The following is a 24,890-nucleotide window of genomic DNA, read 5'->3' as shown; positions in this document are numbered from 1 at the left end:
CATAACTACTTCAACTTGCAGCCAGGTTGGTATGGCACACTGTAGAAAAACAAGAACATGATCCTCACTGTTATTTATATTACAAGTTGATCCTCAACTTATTGCCATGATGTTGCACTGCAACAGTAATTTGGCTCACTGATTATATTTTCACCTCTGTTGAGGGTTCTGATCCTTCTTGAAATGTTTTTTTTTTTTTCCCCAAAGATGGCATATTATGCCCCTTTTTAAAAAATGTTTTATTCAAACAATTTGAGGCCAAACTAACGTAAGCTCTGCTTATGACTTTTTATGGTGCTGCCTGGCACAGTGAGAAAGTATGCTCAAGTATATCTGACCGCATGAAGACAATGTTCATGTTAGGTCCCCTAATCCAGACAGAAACATCATGCACATGTTTTTTTCGCAGCCTATGCCAAGTTCTCCATTACCATATGTACACAGTCTAGAAGAACAGAAGACTTTGCACTACATGGATTTGGATGGATCTGCAATACTGACAAGTGGAAAGAAACAGAGAAGGGGTGAGACCCCAGTGGACACGCAGGAGCTGGGCAGGAACCCTACCTTGCTTGGTAAATTCAGCAAAAAGGCTAGTCCATCTGACATGGATGATGTGTGCTTTCACATTCGGCTGAAATACTTCAGCTGCAGATTGAAAACAGTTTCACATAAATAAAATCCACAGAGCGACTTAAATACCGTCAGCTGATCTCCACAACATAGTCAGTGACGTGTTCACATTAATATCCATGTAACCACCTGAATCACAACAAATGAGCAGATTTGCTTTCATCTGAAACTAGTTCTTGAAGTGTTATTTTTTCTCTCAAACATTGGTCACGCTGGGACAAACATTTGGTCAGGGAGTGGTACCGACCCACTGGAATCTACACTTGCAAACAGATTCCCCCTCGCATTAGTTCCATTGCTATTGCACTGACAGCATCAAATGTAGGGGTAAGTCCTGACTGCCAGCTGTTAGAATAAAGGGGTCCTTATTTCCATCAGCATGTATCAAAGATCAAACGGGCAGATTCACAGCCGGCTGCGATGGGATAAAAACTGCTCAGCAGTTCTGCTCAGTTCTCACATGCTTCTTGCAGGTAAACATTTGTTTTTAACAGCCAAGTTCTTGCTCAATGCTAAGAGTCCAAACCTCTTTCAAAATCCCATTCTAATACCAATGAAGCTCCAAGACAGAATGGACTAAAAACTGGAGGTTTCTTTAAACATGGCATTGCACCGTTCACAGGGATTTTTTTTTTTTACTTTCTCTAGAATACTGGAAGTCTGGACCTCACTACAGATAGGCACTTTATTCCTCTGAGTTCTCCTGTGATCATCAGGCCATTAATCACTGTACCACAGTGTATAAAAAGAAAAAAGATTTTGCATTTTAATAGTACAAGAGGAAAAAAAAAGCATGCCTGGATACAATTTTAACATGGTGAGAGAGTCCCGGTCAAAACATTAAACAATTTGGATGATCTTGTGGAAAGTCAACATGGCACACAGGAAAGCCTTGGAAAACAGGCATGAGTAGGTCCACTGAGCTGTGGCTCAGTCCAGTGAAATGATATCAGATATGCTGCTGTCTGAGCCTCCCGCTGCGCTCGCCCCTCCTCCTGTTATGACCCGGGTCTCGTGGATGGAGCTGGCAGCATGGGTGTTGGTATCATAATGGCTGCTGGAGGAGGAGGACACCAGAGCTGCACTGGTGCTGGCTGCAGCAGTGCTTTGCATGCTGCCTGCCAGGCTGTCCAAGAACATCTGGGGCCTGTAATGCTGATCAGGAAGAACAAAAAACGGGCAGCATCAGTACGACTGCTTCCATACCGAGAATCGGCAGTGCTGCAACAATTTTTCTTGTCCTATGTGAAATGTATAGAACACTTTTTCAGAACATTTTTACAGCTAGCTTTTTGACACATTTTTCAACATCTAAAACAACACAAAGCGAAAATTGTTCAAGTGAGAGCTTCAATGTGGACATTTACACAGTGTCACTTCTGCATCCTAACTGTTTACACCAGCACAGAACATCTGTGTAGCAAGATGTGGCAATGTGGACCGTGATATGGTGACCCAGTCTGTAACTGTCTGAGGCAGAGGTGGCACAGTTCTGAGGGACTTTTAGCTTTAGCTCTCGTCAGGAAAGCTTCTCATTCTCCAAACTGAGAGCATACTGACTGCTGTCTGCAGCAGGTGAGACACTGACTACTTAAAAGAATTTCACACAATTTAATTGCTCAATTTAATTAATTCAAAACACTTTAGACAGTGTATAGGCATTCATCCTGCTGCCTATACACAATTGGGAGTGAATTGAACCAGCAGGATAAAGCTGTAGTCATAAAGTGGCAAAAGGAGACTTCAAATCCTGAATGGTGGGAAACCAAGCTGAACTTACCTGCTGATCTGCTTGAATTAATGAAAACAAATCCAGACCTGTAGGCAGGAGACAGAAATAGCGATGACTACCAGTGCCAACATGTGCATTGAGCTTCCAGAGATTGCATCAAACCAACTCACTCTGCATGTCCGTAGGGATGGTTGCCAGGGTGGATGGATGGAAGGGGACTGCATAGTCAGCAAGTGTTGAGGTCAGATATGACTGCTCCAGGGCCTGGACGTTTGGCACGTGCAAAGTGGGCTGGTACGTCAACATTCTGACAGAAAAAAAGCAAACTTATTTCAAAGCTCCACTTCTCATCCCTTCCAGACAAAACTATGCTAATGAGAACTCAAGCTAAAACTACTTTGTCATTAGTTTTGAGTAGATGTGTCAATTCAGCATCATTGCTGCGACAGAAGATAAATTCTATGGGAGCAGGTAGTTTTACAATGCCGCAGATACTGCAGTGACAGTAGATCCTGTACCTGGCTGAGTGACAACAATGCTGGAATGAACAAACAAAATTGAGAGGAAGATTAAAGCAGGACTTTACTCTGTCTGTCAGAAAGAATAAGGGCAGAGCTAAAGTAAGAGGGCTGATTCATTCAGGTATGTGTTAAAGACTGCAGGACAACATTTGGAATGAGGTCCTGCAGAAGTCTGACTTGGCAGCAGTGGTAATGGTCAGAAATCCAGCAAGACCGGGACAATGTAAGGGCTCCAGTTTAAAGTCTATAAAATAAGGACAGTATATGACCATGAATTGTTGATTTTCTCGCCTCAGCTGAACTATAAAGTTACACACATTGTTATGTCAGTTTCAAGTGCTGTAAGACACCAAAAAAGGAGAAGCAGGATCCTGTAGCTCCAACATTCTGTCACTGTTACTGTTACTGTTACTCAGCCCTAATGCAGTAGTGCTGGCTATACTGTGTCCGTCTTTGTAGTTTTGGAGATTTTCTGCTTTCTTTCGATAGATTTCTCCTTGTAAATCCAGTACTTTTTAACATCTGTTATTATGCTTCAGCATGCTAACGCAACCAGAACGGACTAACTCGTAGATCCTATCGGACTTTGTGTCTTTCTTTGAATTTCTCGTCACTTTTTTGAGTGTGTTGCTGCATCAAATTTGTTTCCATTTTCTTTCTGACAATGAAGTTGGTCAGTAAATACACAGAAAATAATTTCTTTGGACCTCTGTATGTTGAATAAAGGTTCACACTAATTCTACTAATTCTACTACATTCCTAGAAATGGGGCTGACTTTAGAAAGGGCATATAAATGTGACTAATAAAGAAAAATTAGACTCAATGTCAACTTTGATTTAGAAACAGCGTTGTTGCAAACAAGGTCTGACCACAGTTATATAAAGCACAGACAGATCTACTCACCCCTTTGGATGCATCTCCTCATTCTTAGACATGTAAACGCACTGTTTCTTCAGTGGAGGGTCTGCATCGCTCTCATCAGAGGACGAGGATGAGGAGGAGCTTTCCAGTGTCAAATCAATCACATCTGCTTTCTTGGTCAAATTGGTCTCTGTGGAGTGGGAGACCACTGACAGCTGACGCAAAGAAGCTAGTGCTGAAAGAAAAAGATAAATGGTGAAGGTCAGATTCGTCAACTCTGTTCTTTCTGACATCCCTTTCACATTTGTAGCCACATGGACAACTACCTTTAGGAACAAATGCATCGTTTTCTTAAAGGCTCAGATTTAAAAATCAAAGCTTTAATGTTGTAGCAACTGTGGTGCCACTAACTGGAAGGTTTTTATGGCCCTAATGCATGAAACAAAGCTATATAGATTAAACTATTTTATCACATTACCTAAATTCTCATTCAAGTTAATTGAAGTCATGTGTGACTTTTATCTTTATAGAGAATGAGAGGAGAACATAATTTATGGCTTTTGTAGTGCATTTCAAATTGATCAGAAATACCATACACCTCAGGCCTGTGAGGAGCTTCTCACAGTAAAAAGTGGGAAGCTCAGGAGAGGAGAGTTGTGTGTCTATAAAAAAATTACACATACAGTGGGGAAAATAAGTATTTGACACACCGCAGATTTTGCAAGTTTTCCCACTTACAAAGAATGGAGAGGTCTGTAATTTTCATCGTAGGTACATTTCAACTGTGGGAGACAAAATCTAAAAGAATAATAATAATCCAGAAAATCCCATTGTATGATTATTACATCATTTTTAATTTGCATTTTATTGCAGAAAAAAAGTATTTGATACAATAGAAAATTAGAACTTAATATATGGTACAGAAACCTTTGTTCACAATTACAGGCGTTTCCTGTAGTTCTCGACCAGGTTTGTACACACTGCAGCAGGGATTTTGGCCCACTCTTACGCCCATACAGATCTTCTCCAGATCTTTCAGGTTTCGGGGCTGTCGCTAGGCAACACAGAGTTTCAACTCCCTCCAAAGATTTTCTATTGGGTTCAGGTCTGGAGACTGGCTGGGCCACTCCAGGACCTTGAAATGCTTTTTACGGAGCCACTCCTTAGTTGCCCAGGCTGTGTGTTTCGGGTCATTGTCCTGCTGGAAGACCCAGCGACGACCAATCTTCAATGCTCTTGCTGAGGGAAGCAGGTTGTTTCCCAAAATCTCGCGATACATGGCCCCATCCATCCTCCCTCAGTACGGTGCAGTCGTCCTGTCCCCTTTGCAGAAAAGCACCCCCTAAACATGATGTTTCCACCCTCATGCTTCACGGTTGGGATGGTGTTCTTGGGATTGTACTCATCCTTCTTCTTCCTCCTAACACGGCGAGTGGAGTTTACACCAAAAGGTTCTGTTTTGGTCTCATCTGACCACATGACCTTCTCTCATGCCTCTTCTGGATCATCCAGATGGTCATAGGCAAACTTGAGACGGGCCTGGACGTGTGCTGGCTTGAGCAGGGGGACCTTGCTTGCCCTGCAGGATTTGAATCCATGATGGTGTAGTGTGTTACCAAGGGTAACCTTTGAGGCTGTGGTCCCAGCTCTCTTCAGGTCATCGACCAGGTCCACTCGTGTAGTTTTGGGCTGATCCCTCACCTTCCTCATGATCATTCTTACTCCACGAGGTGAGATCTTGCATGGAGCCCCAGTCCGAGGGAGATTAACAGTCAACTTGAGTTTCTACCATTTTCTAATAATTGCACCAACAGTTGTTGCCTTCTCACCAAGCTGCTTGGCTATTGTTCTGTAGACCATCCCAGCCTGGTGCAGGTCTACAATTTTGTCCCTGGTGTCCTGAGACAGCTCTTTGGTGTTGCCCATGTTGGAGAGGCTGGAGTCTGATTGATTGCGTGTGTGGACAGGTGTCTTTTATACAGGTAACATGTTCAAACAGGTGCAACAGGTAACGAGTGGAGGTAATGAGGGCTTCTTAAAGACCAAGTAACAGGTCTGTAAGAGCCAGAATTCTTGCTGGTTTGTCAGTGATCAAATACTTATTTTCTGCAATAAATTGCAAATTAATTATTCAATAATCATACAATGGGATTTTTTGGATTTTTTTTTTAGATTCTGTCTCCCACAGTTGAAGTGTACCTATGATGAAAATTACAGACCTCTCCATTCTTAGTAAGTGGGAAAACTTGCAAAATTAGCGGCGTATCAAATACTTATTTTCCCCTTTGTATGCCCCCATGTTGGCAGTCGCCCTTTCAAACTGGGGTCCTCTACCAGAGGCCTGGGAGCTTGGGGGTTCTACACAGTATCTTAGCTGTTCCTAGAACTGCATTCTTAGGGACAGAGATCTCTGATGTTCTTATCTATATACATATACACACACATATATATTTATATACACATATATACATACAAATGTTTATATATATGTGAGTGTAATGATAGACAGTTAAGTTGAAATTTGCCAAATTGTCATGATGATGTACTTACGCTCAATTTTTGTGATCGACTGTGAGGGGACCTTGACTGCCTCTTTCTTCGGTCTCATTGGGCACCAGGTTCCATCCTCCTGGAACTTGATTTCATCCACATCTGAGCAGTCATTTAGGATCTCCAAGAATAAACTGAGCAAAGAGTGAGACACTGGTCTGGGTTGTGTGGTGGCCAGAGCATTTTATGAAAGGTAATTACCATACGGCTAATTAGCATATCCATACACAGGCAACAAAGAAGCTATTTCTCAATAGCTGTACCTTTAACTACATGACATCATCATTATTTAAGTTCTCTTCAATAATATACACACAGCATATACAGTCATCTTTAAATTCTGAAGTTTTACAAATCAGGACATAAGAAAATAAAAATGAATCAATTAAAATCACTTGGTCCATGGCATGCCAAAGGGGTGTGCAACAAAGCAAGTTTAACACAGCCAAGTAGTCTTTGTGTTGCCTGATTGACAAAACCTAAACCTCTATTCAGATATAACTGGTACTATGATTCTGGTTTTGACTTTTCTCTGTTAACTCAGGCATTCCTCTTAGGGCTCGGTGCACACACACATAAAATGGGCATCATTTGGTGTTTCTTCCACACAAAATACACATCAACACACACTTTGTGAACAGAGAGATGTCAAGAATGTAAAAATCATTACAATCAAAAACACAGTTGCTATAATTAAGACAAGAGAGGAATACAACCAGAAAATCAATTGTGGTCCAAATTTTTATATTAATACAGGCGGAGCTGCACATACAACTCCAAAACCTTTAACTTGATAGGAAGTGCATTTAGTTCCGACAGTGATCCATAAGAACTGCCAAATCATGTGAATTGAGAAATTTTGTCGAAGGTCAAACACTTCAAAAGCATGTAACAAAGGAACTTACAGGACCAGGACACCTTCAGGTTCACATATTCTAAATGTATTATCTTGACAAAGTTGTCAATAAAAGCATAGATAACAAAAAAAGAAAAAAAAGGTGTAGCTTTTCAGCAGTACCCGTCATAATGAAGCTATCAAATCTGCATATTAGGAGGTGGGGTTCATCACTGTGTGATAGTAGGACAGAAATGGTCATCCAAAATAAAGCTGCCCATTCTGCTGGAAAATGGTATTTATCATGAAAATACAGACGGCTGAGTAAAAGTACACACAACGATGGAGTGTAATGTGTAATGCAGTTGACAATCCATATTGTTTAGTTAAACCAAGCTCTTTATTAAAAAAGACAGTACAAAAGTAAACAGCAGGAGTTGTCTCAGATACAGGCGGTGACGCCAGTGTTGGTGCCGGTGGAATGCAGATAGCAGCTGTTGCTCAGCTGCAGATTGCGATGCCAATGTCGGTTCTGAAGCCTGCGGGATTGGAGGATCTTCGCTGACCTCAGCAACCGAACACTCATCGGTTGCACAAACCGAGTCTTGAGGGAAAAAAAATAAAAAGTGTGAACATACGAAACGCATACACGTAACCGCATAGGTGGGACACTGTGCTAGCCTTCCAAAACAGCGTTGTTTGCTAGCTCACTCAGAACAACTTATGAGACACCTGTGTAACTTTTTACACAAGTTAAAGACTGAACATGTATTTGTTACGATATAAAACATGCATTTGTTAAGATATAAGCATTGCACCAAGGGGATAAGACAACAACACTAACCATTTTCCATCGCCTCCAACAAAGACGTCGGCATATCCACGCCCCACTCCTTGCCCCGGTTCGCCGGGCGGTGACCGTAAATGCCATCCATTTGGTCGAACCACTTCCATGTCTTTCGGTTTGACCCACTCCGGCTGTTTTGGTCCTTTACCTGCCGGTAATCACTCTTCAGCTTGTCTCGGCACTGCTGAGAATTCCGGTGATAGCCATGGTTAGCCATCAGCTTGGCTATATCCTGGAACACCTTCTCATTTCGTGTTGCTCCGTCTTCCTTCTGTATGCGGTCCTCAGCCACCACACACAGAAAGGTCTGCTCATCGTCCATGGGTTGGCTTTCCTTCTCTGGTCTTCCATATTCGCAATTCTGTTTATTCTCTGTTGCTCTCGCAGGTGTGTTTTCATACATGGCGGGTGATTATTTAAAGCTCCCCGAGCTTTGTCGCGTGTATGACGTAATTTAACCTGACCAATCAGTGGACAGCACAGATCACGTGACGTTTTAGTATCGGCTAGTACCGACTAGACCCACCATTGAAGCAGGTACTAAAAATCGTAACGGGTCCCACCTTCAACCCGCAATGGAAAAGCTCCCAATCAGGGTAGAGTCGTACTGTTACAAAAATGTTTGGTGGAAAAGGGGCAAAACTCCCAGAAAGCCTCAGATCAGCTGAAACACTCAGTGTGTTTAAGTCAAGGTTGAAAACACACCTATTTTCAGCTGCATGTGAATAAAGCTCCAAATCTGAAGCTTGAGTTTCAAAACTTAATCAGATTTTCAATACTGATTTTATCTATTGTTCTTATCTCTTAGCCTGGAAAACCAGCGCCAACTGCTGGACGGCAAAATGTTTTGCCTGCGGTTGGGTCTGGCCTCGAACCACTTTTCATTTTGAAAATACTGCCCTGAATCTGGCAGATGGCAACTAAACCAATCACAACGCAGAGATGTGTTTTGAATCAACGCGGGCGGGGCAGAGGGTTCTGGTGCGGGGTTTTGAGGGAGTGACGACAGAGCAGTGCGACGTTGGGCAGTGGAAGCGAACATAGACATCATATAGAACACTAGACTGAGCACTGGCTGCTGAGACGCGAGAAAAACGGCCGCCATCTTGGAGTGGTGAACGTCAAGCTCACGATAACGTTTGTCATTGAATTTGCAACTAGAGACTTGTCAAGATGCCTGGCTGGTGTTCAGCATACAACTGCTCAAACGAGCGAACCAAGGAAAACAGTAGTCGTGGGATTACTTTTCACAAGTAAGATTTAACATTACCGTACTATTGAATCTATTTGTTTTACCAGAGTGTTGTAGTATAAATAGATGCTCCTGAGGCCGTGGCTAGCTAGATTAGCTCACAAGATGAATATGAATGGCTTGATGATATGATAATGAAATTAATGAAAATGAAAACATGACATAGGCTACTTGAACAACAAAGTAATAGCGGAGGGCAACGGCAGAGTAATATTGGCGTATTAACACTATGCGACCACATCGTAAATGAATGACCGATCAGCTAACAGCTGACAGATGACAGCTGAGAGCTGACAGCTCGGCATCAACCATAGCATCCTATTATATAAATGGCTTGAAATTAAGGAAATGAAAACATGACATACTTTAACAACAAAGTTTAAAATAAAGATAAACAATAAAAAACTGTACAGCATTTTATGAACTTCATTTTAGGCGAACGTATGCTAAGGTTACTGAGTCGTATCACTGTTGATATGGGTGGTGGGGTGCGTGCATTACATTTGTGACTTGATTTCACACTTTTTTCCATGGGTTCCGTTGTCTACAAAAATTGCACATCGTTGGTGACGGGCAGAAACCTCGTATCTTTTACATTATCACATTGCATTATACTTGGCAAACACCTTTATCAAAAGTGACCTACAATCAAGGAAAACTATTTCGATTTATATTTAAACGCTTAAAAAAGGAAAAAAAAAAAATGGACATACAAGTTTTCAACCTGTCACTAATGACATCACATGGTGCTTTCAAGAGGAGTCTTGTTTTGCTATGATCAGAATAATGAATGTTTTTGTTTTTCCAATTGCAGGTACCTGTCAGTCATGGGGTTTGTTATAAACATTGACACACTGATGCTGATGATTCCCGAACTGCTCCAGGTTCAGAGAACCAGAAAAAGTAAATGTATTGCCAAAGCATAAAATATAATGAACATGTAATGATTAATTTATACACATTGTTTTTGCTGCAATAAAGTGCAGTGTGTCTGAGGGACTTGTTTTGAGGTGCATCCAAAATTGTAGTGCTCTTTTTTGTATATTAATGGCCAGTGGATATCTTCCCAATATATATATATATATATATAAAAAAATAAAATTGTGGGGGAAAAAAGAAGTGTGAAAAAAACCAATATTGTGATGTTGAAGGTCCGTGTATGATTCACTTAAGAACTAAAAATAAAAATAAAATGAAAAAATGACTCGTTATCTCATTGTTTGTTTTTCAAAGGTGAACCATGAACTATTAATGACTCATGTAGGCCTATATTGTGTTACGTTATGCCAAGTATGAACAATAAATCCCACCAAACCATGTTTTTGTTTTATCAGTGCTTCACGGATGACATTTAAAACACATAAACACAAGTGTTATTCAGCGATATATTATTAATTAAATGCCCTGACTGTTCATTGCTCCTATCAACCCGGTTATACTGAATGGAGCGAATCACCACTCCAATATGGCGGCCCTGCGTTACGTTCGGCCCAAGAGCGGTTACGTTCGTTGCTCAGTCTAGTGTTCTATATGATGTCTATGGAAGCGAAAGCACAACAAGAAAGATGGCGGCGGCAATGGAACAGCGCTCGTTTGATTCAGCCTTGGCATCAGTTTTGGAAGAGTCCCCTCCCACCAAAGCTTTCTGTCGCGCTCACTACGTCACAGTCAGTTGCGCCGATTGGTCAGAGCGTTGGACTATAGGCACAGACACGGTTTGAAAGACAACGGGTTGTGCTCATCAACAATGTTCCGTTGGATCCATTGATCGGAGCCAGACTAAATTAGACATCCAATCCATTTAGGCTGGTTTATCAGGCTACTTATCTCTTTCTTTTTTGTTTAAAATTTAAATTGTGCTTTTTATTTCTACTGTTTTAATGTCTCTGTAAAGCACTTTGAATCACCTTGTTGTTGAATTGTGCTATACAAATAAACTTGCCTTGCCTATACATGAATTTAATAACTCAGTCTTATTATAATTTAGCCCATAATCTGATTTTTACAGTGCCATGTAATCCCACTGAGTGAGAGGTTCATGCAGGACTGAAAGGTTCAGGAGGTCCTGTGTCCCCACAGCCATAAGACTTTTTAACAGTGATTGCTGACTTTGATGTTTTTCTCACATTAATTAATTTATGAATTCATTTATTATTATTGTTGTTGTTATGATATACAATCATTGTAAATATATATATATTTTATTTTAAAGAAAAACTTTTTAGCTACTAGAATTTCCCCCACTGGGGGATGAATAAAGTATTTTTCTATTCTATTTCTAGACCATCTGTGCAATCTACTAAAATCTAAATGTACAACCGTATGTTGGGTCATGTAGAGTAGCTGAATGGATTCAACTAACCCATCAATGATGAGGTTCTCATATGCAGCTTTCTTGTCACACACAGGACAGATCCAGGTGGGTTTCTTCTCATTCATCTGCAGATAGAGGGCAGCATCAAAGCACTGCAGATGTGAGCATGTTACCGCCCTGCATGGCACCGTCAGCCGCATCTTCCCCAGCTTAAAGACAATACAGACCTGAAGTCATTCAAAACTCCTTGCACAACGCTGTGCTCAATTCAAACTAATTCAGAAAGTAACACTTCGACATGAAAGCTAAGAGACACGTGGAAACGGTATGTCACCAAACAAAAGGTTCGATGCTGACAGAATATTTCAAATGTGCACTGAAGCTTGATTTACCGGGCACATGAGTGACACTCGAAGACTTGTTGTGGCTATTTCACTGTCTGGATCTGCTGTCAACTTCTCTTTAACTGGAACACAGTTAAATCATAAAGATACATTCAAAATCACATGACAAAACTTTTACCAGGACAAAACTGATTCTTTTGTCTTAATACATGTGCAGCTGGGTTTCTAACTGGCTTAAAGGGGAAATTCTTTTTTTTTTTTAAACCTGGACCTTATTTTCTGGCATAAAATACATTCATCCTCCCACCGATAACAGTTTGGCGAAAGTCGGCATCCTTCAGACGCTATTTAGATCACTCGAGATCCGCATATATCCATATAATAGGAGAGAACAGGGAATAGACAATACAGACTCTAAATAAGGCGTTATCTGTCTTTATTTCACCAATACTTTAAAACGAATGAATGAATGAATGACCGTGTACTATTGCACTGTTAGCTCAGAGCTGCCAAAAGTTGTTATCCGGGGCTATCGGGGGCTTTCTAAACACGTGTCTAGTGGGATGACTTCGTTGATGTGCTCCGCTGCAGCACAGCTTGTTCACTCCATCATACTCAAAGTCGTCGTCCACGTCGTCCAAATCTGATAAATATCCGGCCATGTTGCACAAAAACTAGCAGAAGCAAACTCCGTGTGAAGATAGCGACTGTCACAGAGCACGGCGTGAATGAGCTGTGCTGCAGTGATGCACAGCAATGGCGTCATCCCAGTAGACCCGTGTGTAGAAAGCCCCCTTAAGCCCCCCGACAGTTTAACACTGTATAAACTGATTTTTTTAGAGTAAGCTGCCCACCTGTGTGCATGTAAACCGACCGGTGCATGGTAAAGCTACATCAAGATCTCAAGTGTTACTACATCAAGTAGAAACTGTTGTGGTGTACAAAAGGTTCAAGAGAAACATACTTAGTGCTCTGGAGTGGTCTGGGTTTCTGATGCCCTTCATCCTCAGCCTCTGCAGGAGCAGTGGTGATGTCAGCTGCCTCACCAGGTACACAGACATAGAATAGGTCTGAAAAGCAACCATGGTCAAAACCTCCATAGAAAAGGCTATGTCCCCATCCCAACCCCCCAAAAAGATGTACGCCTCAAGAGTGTGACTAAAGCAAAGAAACTAAAACTTGGGCTTTTTTTCTCACCTTTCCAATTTCAGGTGCCCACGTGACTGATATCTGGTTTGGTACAGCAGATGAGAGTCTGACAAGGGAGGTAATGTTTAGTGGTCTACCAGTTCTCTTCTGTTCCACACCATTTTTTGGTGGTGGTGCAAAGCCCTACAGGAATGAAATGCTCAGTTAGTGTCTTTCTGACTAAATACTTGAATGGCTTTATTTGGCAGTTCTGGTGGAAAACAAGCACTTACAGGTAAAGGGAAAAGTTTCCCATTAACTTTTATACAAAGACTGTTGGGGTAGTTATCCTCTTGAGGGCAACTCGTCTCTGACAAGCAGAACCTGCCAACACAAAGACACATTTAAGAACCTGAATTTGCAGCAGTGTACAAAAGATTAAGAAAATCATCTGTCTTACATAGTCTTTCATATCCTCGGTTGGCAATACAAATGTTGCTTTTGAGGATTCTTAAACCTTCTCTATGTAATTACTGACATTTTTGTGAGATATGGGTTCGTCATAAAAGAAAGTGTTAGAGCATTTTCCACATGAAAATACCATGTATCTACAAGATATCCATTTTAGTGTTTGAAATTTAAAACTGACATTTAAAACATAAAGCAAAACATTTAAACTGATATTTGCTGTTTTCGTTTGCATTATTCAGTGTTGTTAGTGTTTTTAAGGTACTTCCTGTGAACACAGTACTGACCTCATCACACTCATCTGATCTGGAATGGGTAAAATAAAGGTCACAAGTCTGAATGTTAAACAGGTCATAACAGGGAATGGTTCCATGTCATTTCCACATCACTTTGATTTTTTCTAGGTCTTTATTTCTTATGCTACTCTTCAATAGCTGTTACTTTTCAAATGTATGTATTGTGTTTACTACAGCTTTTGTTATTTTCTCAATAGATTTTGCTATTACTATTTCAGCATTGCTTTTGCCTTTCTCAATTGCATTTGCAACTGGCAATACAAAACTGATGCTAAAGTAATAAGAAAAGCAACTGAGTAAAAGCAAATGCAAAGCTATAGTGAAAGCAATGTGGGGAGAAAAAATCATTATACTCCATGACAAATACAGGTATTTCGACATTTATTCTTTGATTTTCCTTGAAGTTTTTGTTCGTCCATTTTCTGCTACTTATGCAGGACCAGGTCGTGGAGGCAACAGCCAGCCACCTCCTCCAGGTCTTTGTTTCCAAGCAAGCCGAGAAATAAAATCTCTCCAGCTGATCCTGAGTCTGCCCCAAGGCCTCCTCCCGATTGAATATATCCAAAACACCTACTCAGGTTTACTAGCTTTACTAGCTCAGTAAAGCAACGTTTTTTTGTCTTTTTATTTCTTCTGCATTACAATTTCAATGGTTGTACTGTCTATGTCCTGCGTTTGTGTAATGGCTCTGGTTAATTCAGCATGTCCTCTCAGGTTCAAATTTGCTTGCTTTTTCTCCCATAAACATCACTCTGGTCTTCATGCTGGCTATGCCTTTTTCAACTTCAAATGCAGTATGCACAGGCAAAAACCAAAGCTGAAAATAAGGGTGGACATTCAGTGCTGTTTATTGTTTGAACAACACACCTGAGCAGCAAAAAACTGATGTCAGTCACACATTCCAAGAATACAAAAGGTTCTTTCTCCAACAGATCTCTAGCATGTGTATACCTGGAAGTAAAAGCTGAAATAAGGATCTTTTTTCATCTTTTAATGTCAAACCCAAATGTTTACACTGCACAGAAATAATAAAGGATTTGGCCTCAGTGTCTCTGTAGATTTGAACAGGACTGTATCTAAAATTCGTTTTTATTAACGCACAATAAAGCATTTTATTAAAAAGGCCAAAAGGAACACTTGTTGTGGCAGTTTTTGGCTCATAAATACTCTGGTGTTACAAACTTGTCTTAACAGCCCTTTAAACATGTAAGCCTTTGTTTGCAAGAACTCCCTTAAAGAGGTGCTCATAAAGGACAGTTCGGAGATATATTGAACTAAAAAAATGCAGACTAAGCAGGACAATAATAAAAAATAAAAATAAAACATATATACACTTTTTAAAAGACTGGTGCTGCAGTCCATCTCAGTTTAGGGAGCAGTGCATGTGGCGTGTATGGTCATGTGACTTTCCAGTAATGGATATAGAGTCTAGCGACACTGAACTGGTGGCCAAAAAGGACGCTACCTGTTATGTGGCGATATTTTTGGCTTCAAGTCGTCGAACATTGAACAGAGAGGTGCTGTGTAAGATATGCAGAATATAAGCTGCTACATCACATGGCAACATTACAAACTTCTATCAGCACCTCAGAGAGAAGTATGATGGATGCAGTGTGGTGAGAGCACAACTTGTAAGCTGAACAGAGCAAATTTTTTATTTTTTTTGCTAGTTTTAAAATGTAGCACTCTGAGGTCATAAAATTGATGTAAAGTGCTTTATAAATTAAATATATTATTATTATTATTATTATTAAATACAGTTATGGAGGGGTTTGCGGGTGTCACGCCATATGACAAGTCTTCACAGAGACATAAAGAAATAACCAACACCACAACACACTGGTTGGCAAGAGACAGGATGCCCATATATACCATTAGCAGAGTGGGACTTCAGAGGTGTCAACAAGTTTTCAGTAATGCAAAGATGTTTTTTTTAATTAGATTTTTTGAGAAGCATTTTATTTTGAAAACACTGAATTTCTCGTTGTCATTGTTTGCTGTTGTATCTCTAAGTTGAGAAATACACAATTCAACAATATCAGTAATTTGTGTGGGCATTTGTGTGAATCGTGATACTATTTATCAATCGTATCACAATCGCATATTGCAGTACTGACCTCAATAATCACAATACAACTTCTTCCCCAAATCATGCAGTCCTTCAAAAGCCTACAGTAGCCCCTCTCAGTCCCGTTCTGTGACTGACGTGTGTGATCATGTTTGCATCTGCACACAGCAACCTGCCTCCATCTCCCTGGTGACTCACTGCTGCCTTGCTCAGCCTGCTGGTAGTTTGACATGTTTAGGCTGCAGCTTTTTGACAGTGATATGTAGACACTACTTCACACTTTTTGAGCAGGGGGCAAGTTTAGATGCTGCCTTTGTACAATGTGGCCGAGTGTGTCTGTAACCAAGTTATCTAACATGATAACATGATAAGTGTTGATCTGAACCATTTCCAGAAGCCAGTTTTTTTTTCCAAGTTGAAAGATTTGGAAAATTCTCACCTCAGTTGAATTTGAACCATATAGTCTCTTCTGCCACCTGGAAGAAAGTCTCTGTAAACGAACAGATCACAACAAACTTTAATGGGCATGCTTTTCTCAGTGGTTGAACAACATTTAACAACAAACAGACCTACCGGGATATGCACACTTCTCGAACTTGCTGTGGTGTCAATGCAAAGATAAAATATTTTTCTTGGTGGTATCTCTGTGCAGTACTCGCTCCTAAAAACACAAATGGCTGGTAGTTAGAATGTGACCCATACAATGGAATAAAATTTACACACACACACAAAATGAAAGACAGAGTATGAACCATGGTTTGGGCGTCTTTATCGGTGCACACATATAATTGTAGGATTAGCTACTAAACTCCAGGACAGATTGGACAGCATGTTACTGAAATTTGCAGCCTCACATAGGCCGTGTATGCAGTCTCACATAGGCCGTGTTTGCAGTCTCACATAGGCCCTGTATGCAGTCTCACATAGGCCCTGTATGCAGTCTCACATAGGCCCTGTATGCAGTCTCACATAGGCCCTGTATGCAGTCTCACATAGGCCGTGTATGCAGTCTCACATAGGCCGTGTATGCAGCCTCACATAGGCCGAGTATGCAGTCTCACATAGGCCGTGTATGCAGTCTCACATAGGCCGTGTATGCAGTCTCACATAGGCCCTGTATGCAGTCTCACATAGGCCGTGTATGCAGTCTCACATAGGCCGTGTATGCAGTCTCACATAGGCCGTGTATGCAGTCTCACATAGGCCCTGTATGCAGTCTCACATAGGCCGTGTATGCAGTCTCACATAGGCCGTGTATGCAGTCTCACATAGGCCCTGTATGCAGTCTCACATAGGCCGTGTATGCAGTCTCACATAGGCCGTGTATGCAGTCTCACATAGGCCGTGTATGCAGTCTCACATAGGCCGTGTATGCAGTCTCACATAGGCCGTGCATGCAGTCTCACATAGGCCGTGCATGCAGTCTCACATAGGCCGTGCATGCAGTCTCACATAGACCGTGCATGCAGTCTCACATAGACTGTGCATGCAGTCTCATGCAGTCTCACATAGACCGTGCATGCAGTCTCACATAGGCCGTGCATGCAGTCTCACATAGGCCGTGCATGCAGTCTCACATAGACCGTGCATGCAGTCTCACATAGACCGTGCATGCAGTCTCACATAGACTGTGCATGCAGTCTCATGCAGTCTCACATAGACCGTGCATGCAGTCTCACATAGACTGTGCATGCAGTCTCATGCAGTCTCACATAGACCGTGCATGCAGTCTCACATAGACCGTGCATGCAGTCTCACATAGATTGTGTATGCGTGAAACACCCTGAGGAGAAACTCTGCTTGTGTGGAAATCTGCTCTGCTTCATGTAAAACTGTGTTTCTGCTCTCAGATTGACTGCTGCTCTCCACTCCCGCTTCTTCAGTGCTCTTGGGAAATTTCTGCTTTTGGACATTCTCTTTTCACTCTCAGAATGCTGTAAAAACAACCCTTTCAAAATCCCCCCACCCAACTTAATGCTAGATTCTAATAATTATGATTACAATGAATTGAACTCCAATTGGACTATACTATTTAAGTGCCTTGAGATGACATTTGTTGTAATTTGGATCTATATAAATAAAACTGCTGAGCAATCATAACTATACAGTATGAGTTCTCCCTTCAAAGAATGTTAGACAAACGTTTGTGTAAGCTGTCAATTATAGCTCTCAGAAAGTAAGAAAGCTGATATGATCAAGTCAGACTTAAAAGAATAAAATTTGAATCAGCCAAGAAAATCAGATTGTGCGCATCTGTGTTTATCCCGTCAATCATCACATACATCATCCTTGTAAAGAGAAAGAAAACATGACAGACCTAGGCTTGAAGGCTTGATGAGAACGTCCAGCACATCATAAAAAGGCAGGGTTTTCATTTGCACATCAGGGTGTACGGGGGGGATGAAGGGGGCTGGCTGCTGGAGGTTCATGCTGCTTTCTGAGTGGAGTCAGACAGCTGTTTGACACGTCAGGATGGCTGTGTTACAGGGCTGACTCCTGCAGACAGAGGGATCCACTATGGTCACCCATCAATCCCACAAGTGACACAATCTATTCATTTACCAGTATACTGCACAATAAAAGCAAATCACTCCTCCCAGGCTGTGTGATTTTCTTTCAGTCATCTTGGTTCATCATAAAAACAGCCTTCTAACTTTTGCTGAACTGCTGTATTCTATTGATGTCAATAAGCGTCTCTTTCTTCTAAATATAATTGTTTTTCAATAACTTAGCAGGTTTATATGCATAGATACTTAAGAGAGTATCAGGATTACAGTGAGTTTATTATATAACAATTTACCAAATTTTCGCATGAAAAAGAACCACAAAGTGTTAGCATAAAGCTACATGTTGAGCCCTCTACGATCTGATACAGTTAAGCACATTCCTGTCCTTTCAGCACAGTCCGTCTGACACCGACTATTCTATTCGTTTCAATCTGTCGTTACATGCCCTAATGTTACCTGTAATCAATTCCAATCAATATTTTTCTTTTCGTCTACCTGAACCTCCCCATTCTCCGCCATCTTGTTGTTCCGGCTGTGCAACAGCGCCCAGCGTGACAACTTCCGGGTGGACTCTTCTTCCTCTTTTCTGGGCTTTTAAACGAGCTTGCGTCCTAAAGGTTGCATTACTGCCATCCTCTGGGTTCTACTCATTACTGAGGTTCTCTATCACAGACCATGGGCCAGAAGCATTAAAGACTTCAAATTGAAAGAGTGAAAACAGTGTATAAGCTCCTCTGCAGCATTGGAGGTAATATGATATAATAATATATTGTGGAAGTTGCCTTTAGGCGAAAAGATGAGCCGAAAACTTCTCACATTAAGACTCTGTGAGTCGCGTTTATTAACTGACCAAAAACTGACAGTTCCAACTGGTAGTTCCAACTGACAGTTCCAACTGACAGTTCCAACTGACAGCTCGCGCATCAACAGAACAGCTGTTATCATGAAACGTCACCGGATCTCTTAAAGAGACCGCAACTATTAAATGCATCATAACATTCAAGACAATGAACCGCACAACATTAAAGACGATGAACCAACAACATAACAGATAACAGAACACATATAAGAAAGTGAATTATGCCGTCAGTGTTGAGAGCACTACACATGCCCCCCCAGAATTCACTCTAACAGAAAACCTGAGAAAAAATATCAACGACGTGGGGGGCGAATCAAACGTCCAGTGCGGCTCCGCCGAATTTGAGAGTGCGGAACCGCCCCCTCAGTGGCTGTCTGTGGGGCTCCCCTGCGGCATGGTCGAGGGGCAGGAGGAACGGAAAGGGGGGGCCTAGTCAGAGGCCGTCCCCGTTTTGGGGGCTGCGCCAACTCAACTGGCCTGGCCAGATCAAGGTGAGCTGGTTTAAGGCGGTCCACAGAAATACACTCCGGTTTGCCCCCAATGTCCACCACAAAGTGCTTGTCCCCAGTTTCCACAACACGGAAAGGGCCCTCGTAAGGCGGACGGAGAGGTCCGCGGTGCCCATCCACACGAATGAAAACATACCCGGCAGACTGTAGGCCACTGGGGACGTGAGAGTTTGGTAGACCATGGCAGGAGGGAGCAAACAGCTTGGCATCGTCTAACAGGCTGGAGCGCTGGAGTGTGGCTGACCAAGGGGTCGTGGTGCTGGGGACGAAATCCCCGGGGACCCGCAGTGGCTGACCGTAGACCAGCTCTGCAGAGGAGGCCTGGAGGTCTTCCTTCGGCGCTGTCCTGATGCCCAGCATGACCCATGGGAGCTTGTCAGCCCAGGAACTGTCCTTCAGGCTGGCACGCAGGGAGGCTTTCATGGACCTGTGAAATCGTTCACAGAGGCCATTGCTCTGGGGGTGGTAGGCCGTGGTGCGGTGGAGTTTAACTCCCAAGCTCCCTGCGACAGCGTTCCAAAGCTCGGAGGTAAACTGAGCGCCACGGTCTGAGGAGATGTCTGAAGGGGCGCCAAAACGGGACACCCAGGTGCCAATAAATGCCCGTGCCACGTCCGCTGGTGTTGTGGATGACAGTGGAACAGCCTCTGCCCACCGTGTGGTCCTGTCGACCATAGTGAGTACATGAGTGTAACCCTGCGAGGGTGGAAGTGGGCCAACTAGGTCGATGTTGACGTGGTCGAAACGTCGTTCAGGCACTTGAAATTGTTCTAGTGGCGCTTTGGTGTGGCGGTGTACTTTGGCACGTTGGCACTCCACACAGGTGTTCGCCCAGTCCCTCACGTCCTTTTTAAGTCCGTGCCACACAAACTTTGCTGCCACCAGCCGTTGTGAGGCCTTGGTTCCGGGGTGTGAGAGGCTATGGATGGCGTCGAAAACAGGCCGCCTCCACTTTGCAGGCACAACAGGCCTAGGGGAGCCCATAGAGATGTCGCAAAGCAGAGTGGTGCCAGCGTCGTCGAATGCCACATCCTGAAGCTGCAGCCCAGTAGCGGATGAACGGCAAGCCTGCACGTCCGGGTCTGTGGCCTGCTCCGTTGCCATGCTGCCGTAGTCCAAACCGAGGTGGACCGCCCCCGCAACAGCACGGGAGAGGCAGTCTGCAACCTGGTTGTGCTTCCCAGAGAGGTGTGCAATGTCCGTCGTGAACTCTGAGATGTAAGTCAGCTGCCGCTGTTGCCTGCCGGACCATGGCTGAGTGACTTTGGACATGGCGAAGGTCAGAGGCTTGTGGTCCACAAAAATGGTGAACTGGCGTCCTTCCAGCAGTGAACGAAAGTGTCGGATGGCGAGGTACACTCCAAGTAGCTCCCGGTCGAAAGTGCTATACTTCCGTTCACTGGGACGTAACTGCCTGCTGAAAAAGGCGAGAGGCTGCCAAGCTTTACCCACCCACTGTTCGTAAACCGCACCGACCGCGTAGTCCGAGGCGTCCGTGGTAAGTGCGATTGGGGCAGAGGAGGCGGGATGGGCCAACATGGCAGCCTTAGCCAGGGCTGTCTTAGCGTCCACAAAAGCCTTGTCTCTTTCCGGGTTCCAGTCCACAGTGTGTTTAGGCTTGGCACCTTTCAGAGCCTCGTACAGGGGCCGCATGGTTTGGGCAGCCCTGGGGAGAAAACGGTGGTAAAAGTTAACCATGCCAAGGAACTCCTGTAAGCCTCTGACAGTGACTGGGCGTGGAAAAGTGGTGATGGCCTCCACTTTTGACGGAAGGGGAACAACCCCGTCCTTCGTGACTCTGTGCCCCAGAAAGTCTATGGTGGACCGACCGAACTCGCACTTGGCTGGATTGATGATGAGCCCGTGGTCGGTAAGTCGCTCGAACAGAGTGCGAAGGTGCGAAAGGTGCTCTGGAGGTGATGAACTCGCCACGAGGATGTCGTCAAGGTACACAAACAGAAAAGGCAGATCCCGTAACACAGAGTCCATGAGCCGCTGGAATGTTTGAGCAGCATTTTTGAGCCCAAATGGTGTGCGCAGGAACTCAAACAAACCAAACGGTGTGATTACAGCTGTTTTTGGAATGTCGCGAGGGTGTACGGGCACTTGATGGTATCCTCTGATCAGGTCCACCTTCGAAAACATGACCTTGCCAGCCAGGTGCGCTGAAAAATCCTGGATGTGCGGCACTGGGTAGCGGTCAGGCGTTGTCGCGTCGTTGAGCCGTCGGTAGTCCCCGCAAGGACGCCAGCCCCCCCCTGGTTTGGGGACGAGGTGTAGGGGAGAGGCCCAAGGACTGTTGGAGCGTCGAACAATCCCCAGGCGCTCCATGGACTCGAACTCTGTCTTGGCTACGGCAAGCTTGTTCGGCTCGAGGCGTCGAGCGCGGGCGTACACAGGTGGGCCAGTGGTGTCGATGTGGTGCTCTACACCGTGCTTGGCTGTAGAAGAGGAGAAAGTGGGCTGGGTGAGTGCTGGAAACTCGGCGAGCAGCCGTTGGAAACTGTCCGTGACAGAGAGCAGGCTGGAGAGGTGTTCTGCGCCAGAGTCGCTGAGCGCGCAGGCATAAGAACAGAAAGTGACGGCGTCGATCAAGCGCTGATTTTTAACGTCCACTAACAGTCCAAATGCACACAAAAAATCTGATCCTAAGAGGGGAACAGCGACTTTGGCAGTCACAAAGTCCCAGCCGAAGCATTGGCCGTCAAAACACAGTTCAACATGCCTTGTGCCGTATGTACGGATAGGGCTTCCATTGGCGGCTTCCATGGGGGGGCCGTGGGTGTCAGCCACCACGTCCACCTGTGAAGCAGGAAGTAGACTCCGCTGTGCCCCTGTGTCGCAGAGGAATCTCCGGCCGGAGATGGAGTCGTGGATGAAGAGCAGCCCGCCGGCATGGCCGACGCTCACGGCCACTAGTGAGCGCCGGCCTTGGCGTTTCCCGCTCCACTGAAGCTGCATGGAGAGCGGCATCGTTTGGCCTTGGGGCCAAACCTGGCATGGTAGTAGCACACACCTGAAGACTGCTGCCGACGCGGGGCTGCTGCTGCGATGAGCATGTGATCATCAGATATTTCTGATACAGCAACAGCACCAGCAGGAAGAAGGGCAGCTGCGCAGGGCTGTTGACTAGCCAGGAAACACTTGTCAGCCTCAGCAGCCAGTTCTCTACAATCAGTGCTGGCAGTGTTGGCCAAAGCAGCTCTCACATGAGCAGGCAGTTGGCGCAGGAAAAGGTGGAGGAAAAGGAAATCTGGCTTGTTGTCACCGAGCAGATCGAGCATTCGGTCCATTAGCTCTGAGGGCTTGCTGTCACCGAGCCCTTGAAGAGAGAAAAGCCTGCTAGCCCTCTCTGTGTCAGATAGTTCGAATGTTTTCAGTAAGTATTCTTTCAGAGTTTCATACTTTCTCGTCAGAGGAGGACGTTTAAGAAGGCTCACTACTCTCGATGCCGTAGAACTTCCGAGGGCAGATACCACATAGTAGTATTTCGTTTCGTCGGCCGTTATCTGACGCAAGGCAAACTGTGCCTCAGTCTGAGCGAACCAGGCAGAAGAAGACGATTCCCAGAATTCGGGGAGCTTGAGAGACACAGCGTTTGCGGTCATGGCGATCTGGATACGTCCAGTAAACAAACGTCGGGGTCACCAGTGTGTAAGTTGCCTTTAGGCGAAAAGATGAGCCGAAAACTTCTCACATTAAGACTCTGTGAGTCGCGTTTATTAACTGACCAAAAACTGACAGTTCCAACTGGTAGTTCCAACTGACAGTTCCAACTGACAGTTCCAACTGACAGCTCGCGCATCAACAGAACAGCTGTTATCATGAAACGTCACCGGATCTCTTAAAGAGACCGCAACTATTAAATGCATCATAACATTCAAGACAATGAACCGCACAACATTAAAGACGATGAACCAACAACATAACAGATAACAGAACACATATAAGAAAGTGAATTATGCCGTCAGTGTTGAGAGCACTACAATATCATGAAAAGACAAAAGACAGGTCAGAAACAGTCAATGCAATGATACACAAGATTTATAAAGCAGTGTGTAATGTGGGATTTCTGTGGGAAACGGTTCATGATATTTAGACAGCTTTCTGTGTAATATGGACCTATATTTGGTGGTCTTTAATTCCAAAAGTTTAGTGAGAACAGTGGGACTGTGAGGAAAAGGGTGAACAATCTTTCTACTACTTATAAGCCAATGCTCCCCACCAACTAGTTTAGAACTAAAGAACCATTTCAGATGAGAGGTGAAAGTTCTTCAAGAAACAAGCAAAGTTCAGTTGCCCTTATTCAAGCTTCTAGGATTACTATGTCGTGGATGACTAAGAATCTAAATGGACAAATGAAGATGTTGAGACTCACGTTACTTTGATCTGAATAGTGCTCTGGAACAAATTGGCAAACATCTGGATGGGAAGTGTCAGTGTGATAAAGCATGGCTTATTGCAGTGTTCACTGTCGCAGATTAGGAGAAAAGGGGGTTTAAAATACCAGCACTCACTATAATAAAGTAATCTAATTCTAAGGTGGCAAAGTTTAAAAATGGAAGCCTTACAGCCATAAGCTGTCATCAGTATGTTACTGAAAACTTTTAAATCGGTCCACTCTACTGTTATTTTATATGTTTTCCTCATAGATAAGACCATGCATGACCATTTTTTCTGAAGTTGTGCCTACTGCCTACCTCTGTCAGAAACAGCATTTAGTCCATCAAACTTACTTTGGCAAGATTCTTTGGAGAAAAATGTGAAATTTATGGGGTTTTATATCCAACTGGGATGTTCCTGCCAGTCTTATCCAGTAGCATAGACAAGGGAAAGTCCTGGAAAAGTGGTATGCTACCGGATCTGCAATAATCAGACACGATAAGCAGGGATATGGTGCTGGCTCAGGGTAGGCAGTTCGGGGAGAAATGGTACAAGCCACTGGACCTGCAGTTATTACTGTGCATACTACTGACCGCAACTTGATAAGCCTTGATAATACCCACTAACATTTGTAAATGAGACCCAGGGGCTGCACGGTGGTTCTTCTTCATGTCTGTTTCAAATATTTTGGTCAGGTCTTTAAGCTCTGCAGCAGGCTGAGGATGGTCCATTCATTTGAATCAGGAGTGCTGAATCAGGGAAACATGGAAAACACGCATGGC

The 24,890-nt window shown here is 43.6% G+C and overlaps 1 protein-coding gene across 3 annotated transcripts; it reads right to left on the bottom strand.

The window, feature by feature from the left end:
* Positions 1-1,373: 1,373 nt before the first annotated feature.
* Positions 1,374-18,926, bottom strand: pias2 (protein inhibitor of activated STAT, 2). 3 transcript variants are annotated; one of them, XM_075468170.1, is made up of 14 exons: positions 18,853-18,926; positions 18,168-18,346; positions 16,424-16,511; positions 16,290-16,340; positions 13,312-13,402; positions 13,088-13,222; positions 12,855-12,960; positions 11,939-12,012; positions 11,595-11,755; positions 6,299-6,432; positions 3,791-3,983; positions 2,536-2,672; positions 2,414-2,451; positions 1,374-1,788 (listed from the first exon to the last, which is right to left on the bottom strand). In XM_075468170.1, exons 2-14 carry the CDS (start codon positions 18,277-18,279, stop codon positions 1,564-1,566), a joined length of 1,545 nt encoding a protein of 514 aa, XP_075324285.1. In that variant the 5' UTR covers positions 18,280-18,346; positions 18,853-18,926; the 3' UTR covers positions 1,374-1,563. The 3 variants fall into 3 exon arrangements, with proteins under 3 accessions (XP_075324285.1, XP_075324284.1, XP_075324286.1); XM_075468169.1 differs by having other exon boundaries at positions 18,814-18,907; XM_075468171.1 differs by having other exon boundaries at positions 11,595-11,671; positions 18,814-18,907.
* Positions 18,927-24,890: the final 5,964 nt, after the last annotated feature.

This window comes from Odontesthes bonariensis, chromosome 6 (genome assembly GCF_027942865.1).
Source record: "Odontesthes bonariensis isolate fOdoBon6 chromosome 6, fOdoBon6.hap1, whole genome shotgun sequence".
Lineage (NCBI taxonomy): Eukaryota > Metazoa > Chordata > Actinopteri > Atheriniformes > Atherinopsidae > Odontesthes > Odontesthes bonariensis.
This window is presented reverse-complemented; position numbering and strand designations above follow the sequence as displayed.

Excerpts from the sequence above, each read along its gene's own strand:
- pias2 (XM_075468170.1), bottom strand. The coding sequence starts at position 18,279 with ATGAACCTCCAGCAGCCAGCCCCCTTCATCCCCCCCGTACACCCTGAT. Across the intron at positions 16,341-16,423 it reads CGAGAAGTGTGCATATCCCG|AGACTTTCTTCCAGGTGGCA; the intron begins GTAGGTCTGTTT and ends GTTCGTTTACAG. Across the intron at positions 12,961-13,087 it reads GGGCACCTGAAATTGGAAAG|ACCTATTCTATGTCTGTGTA; the intron begins GTGAGAAAAAAA and ends GTTGCTTTTCAG.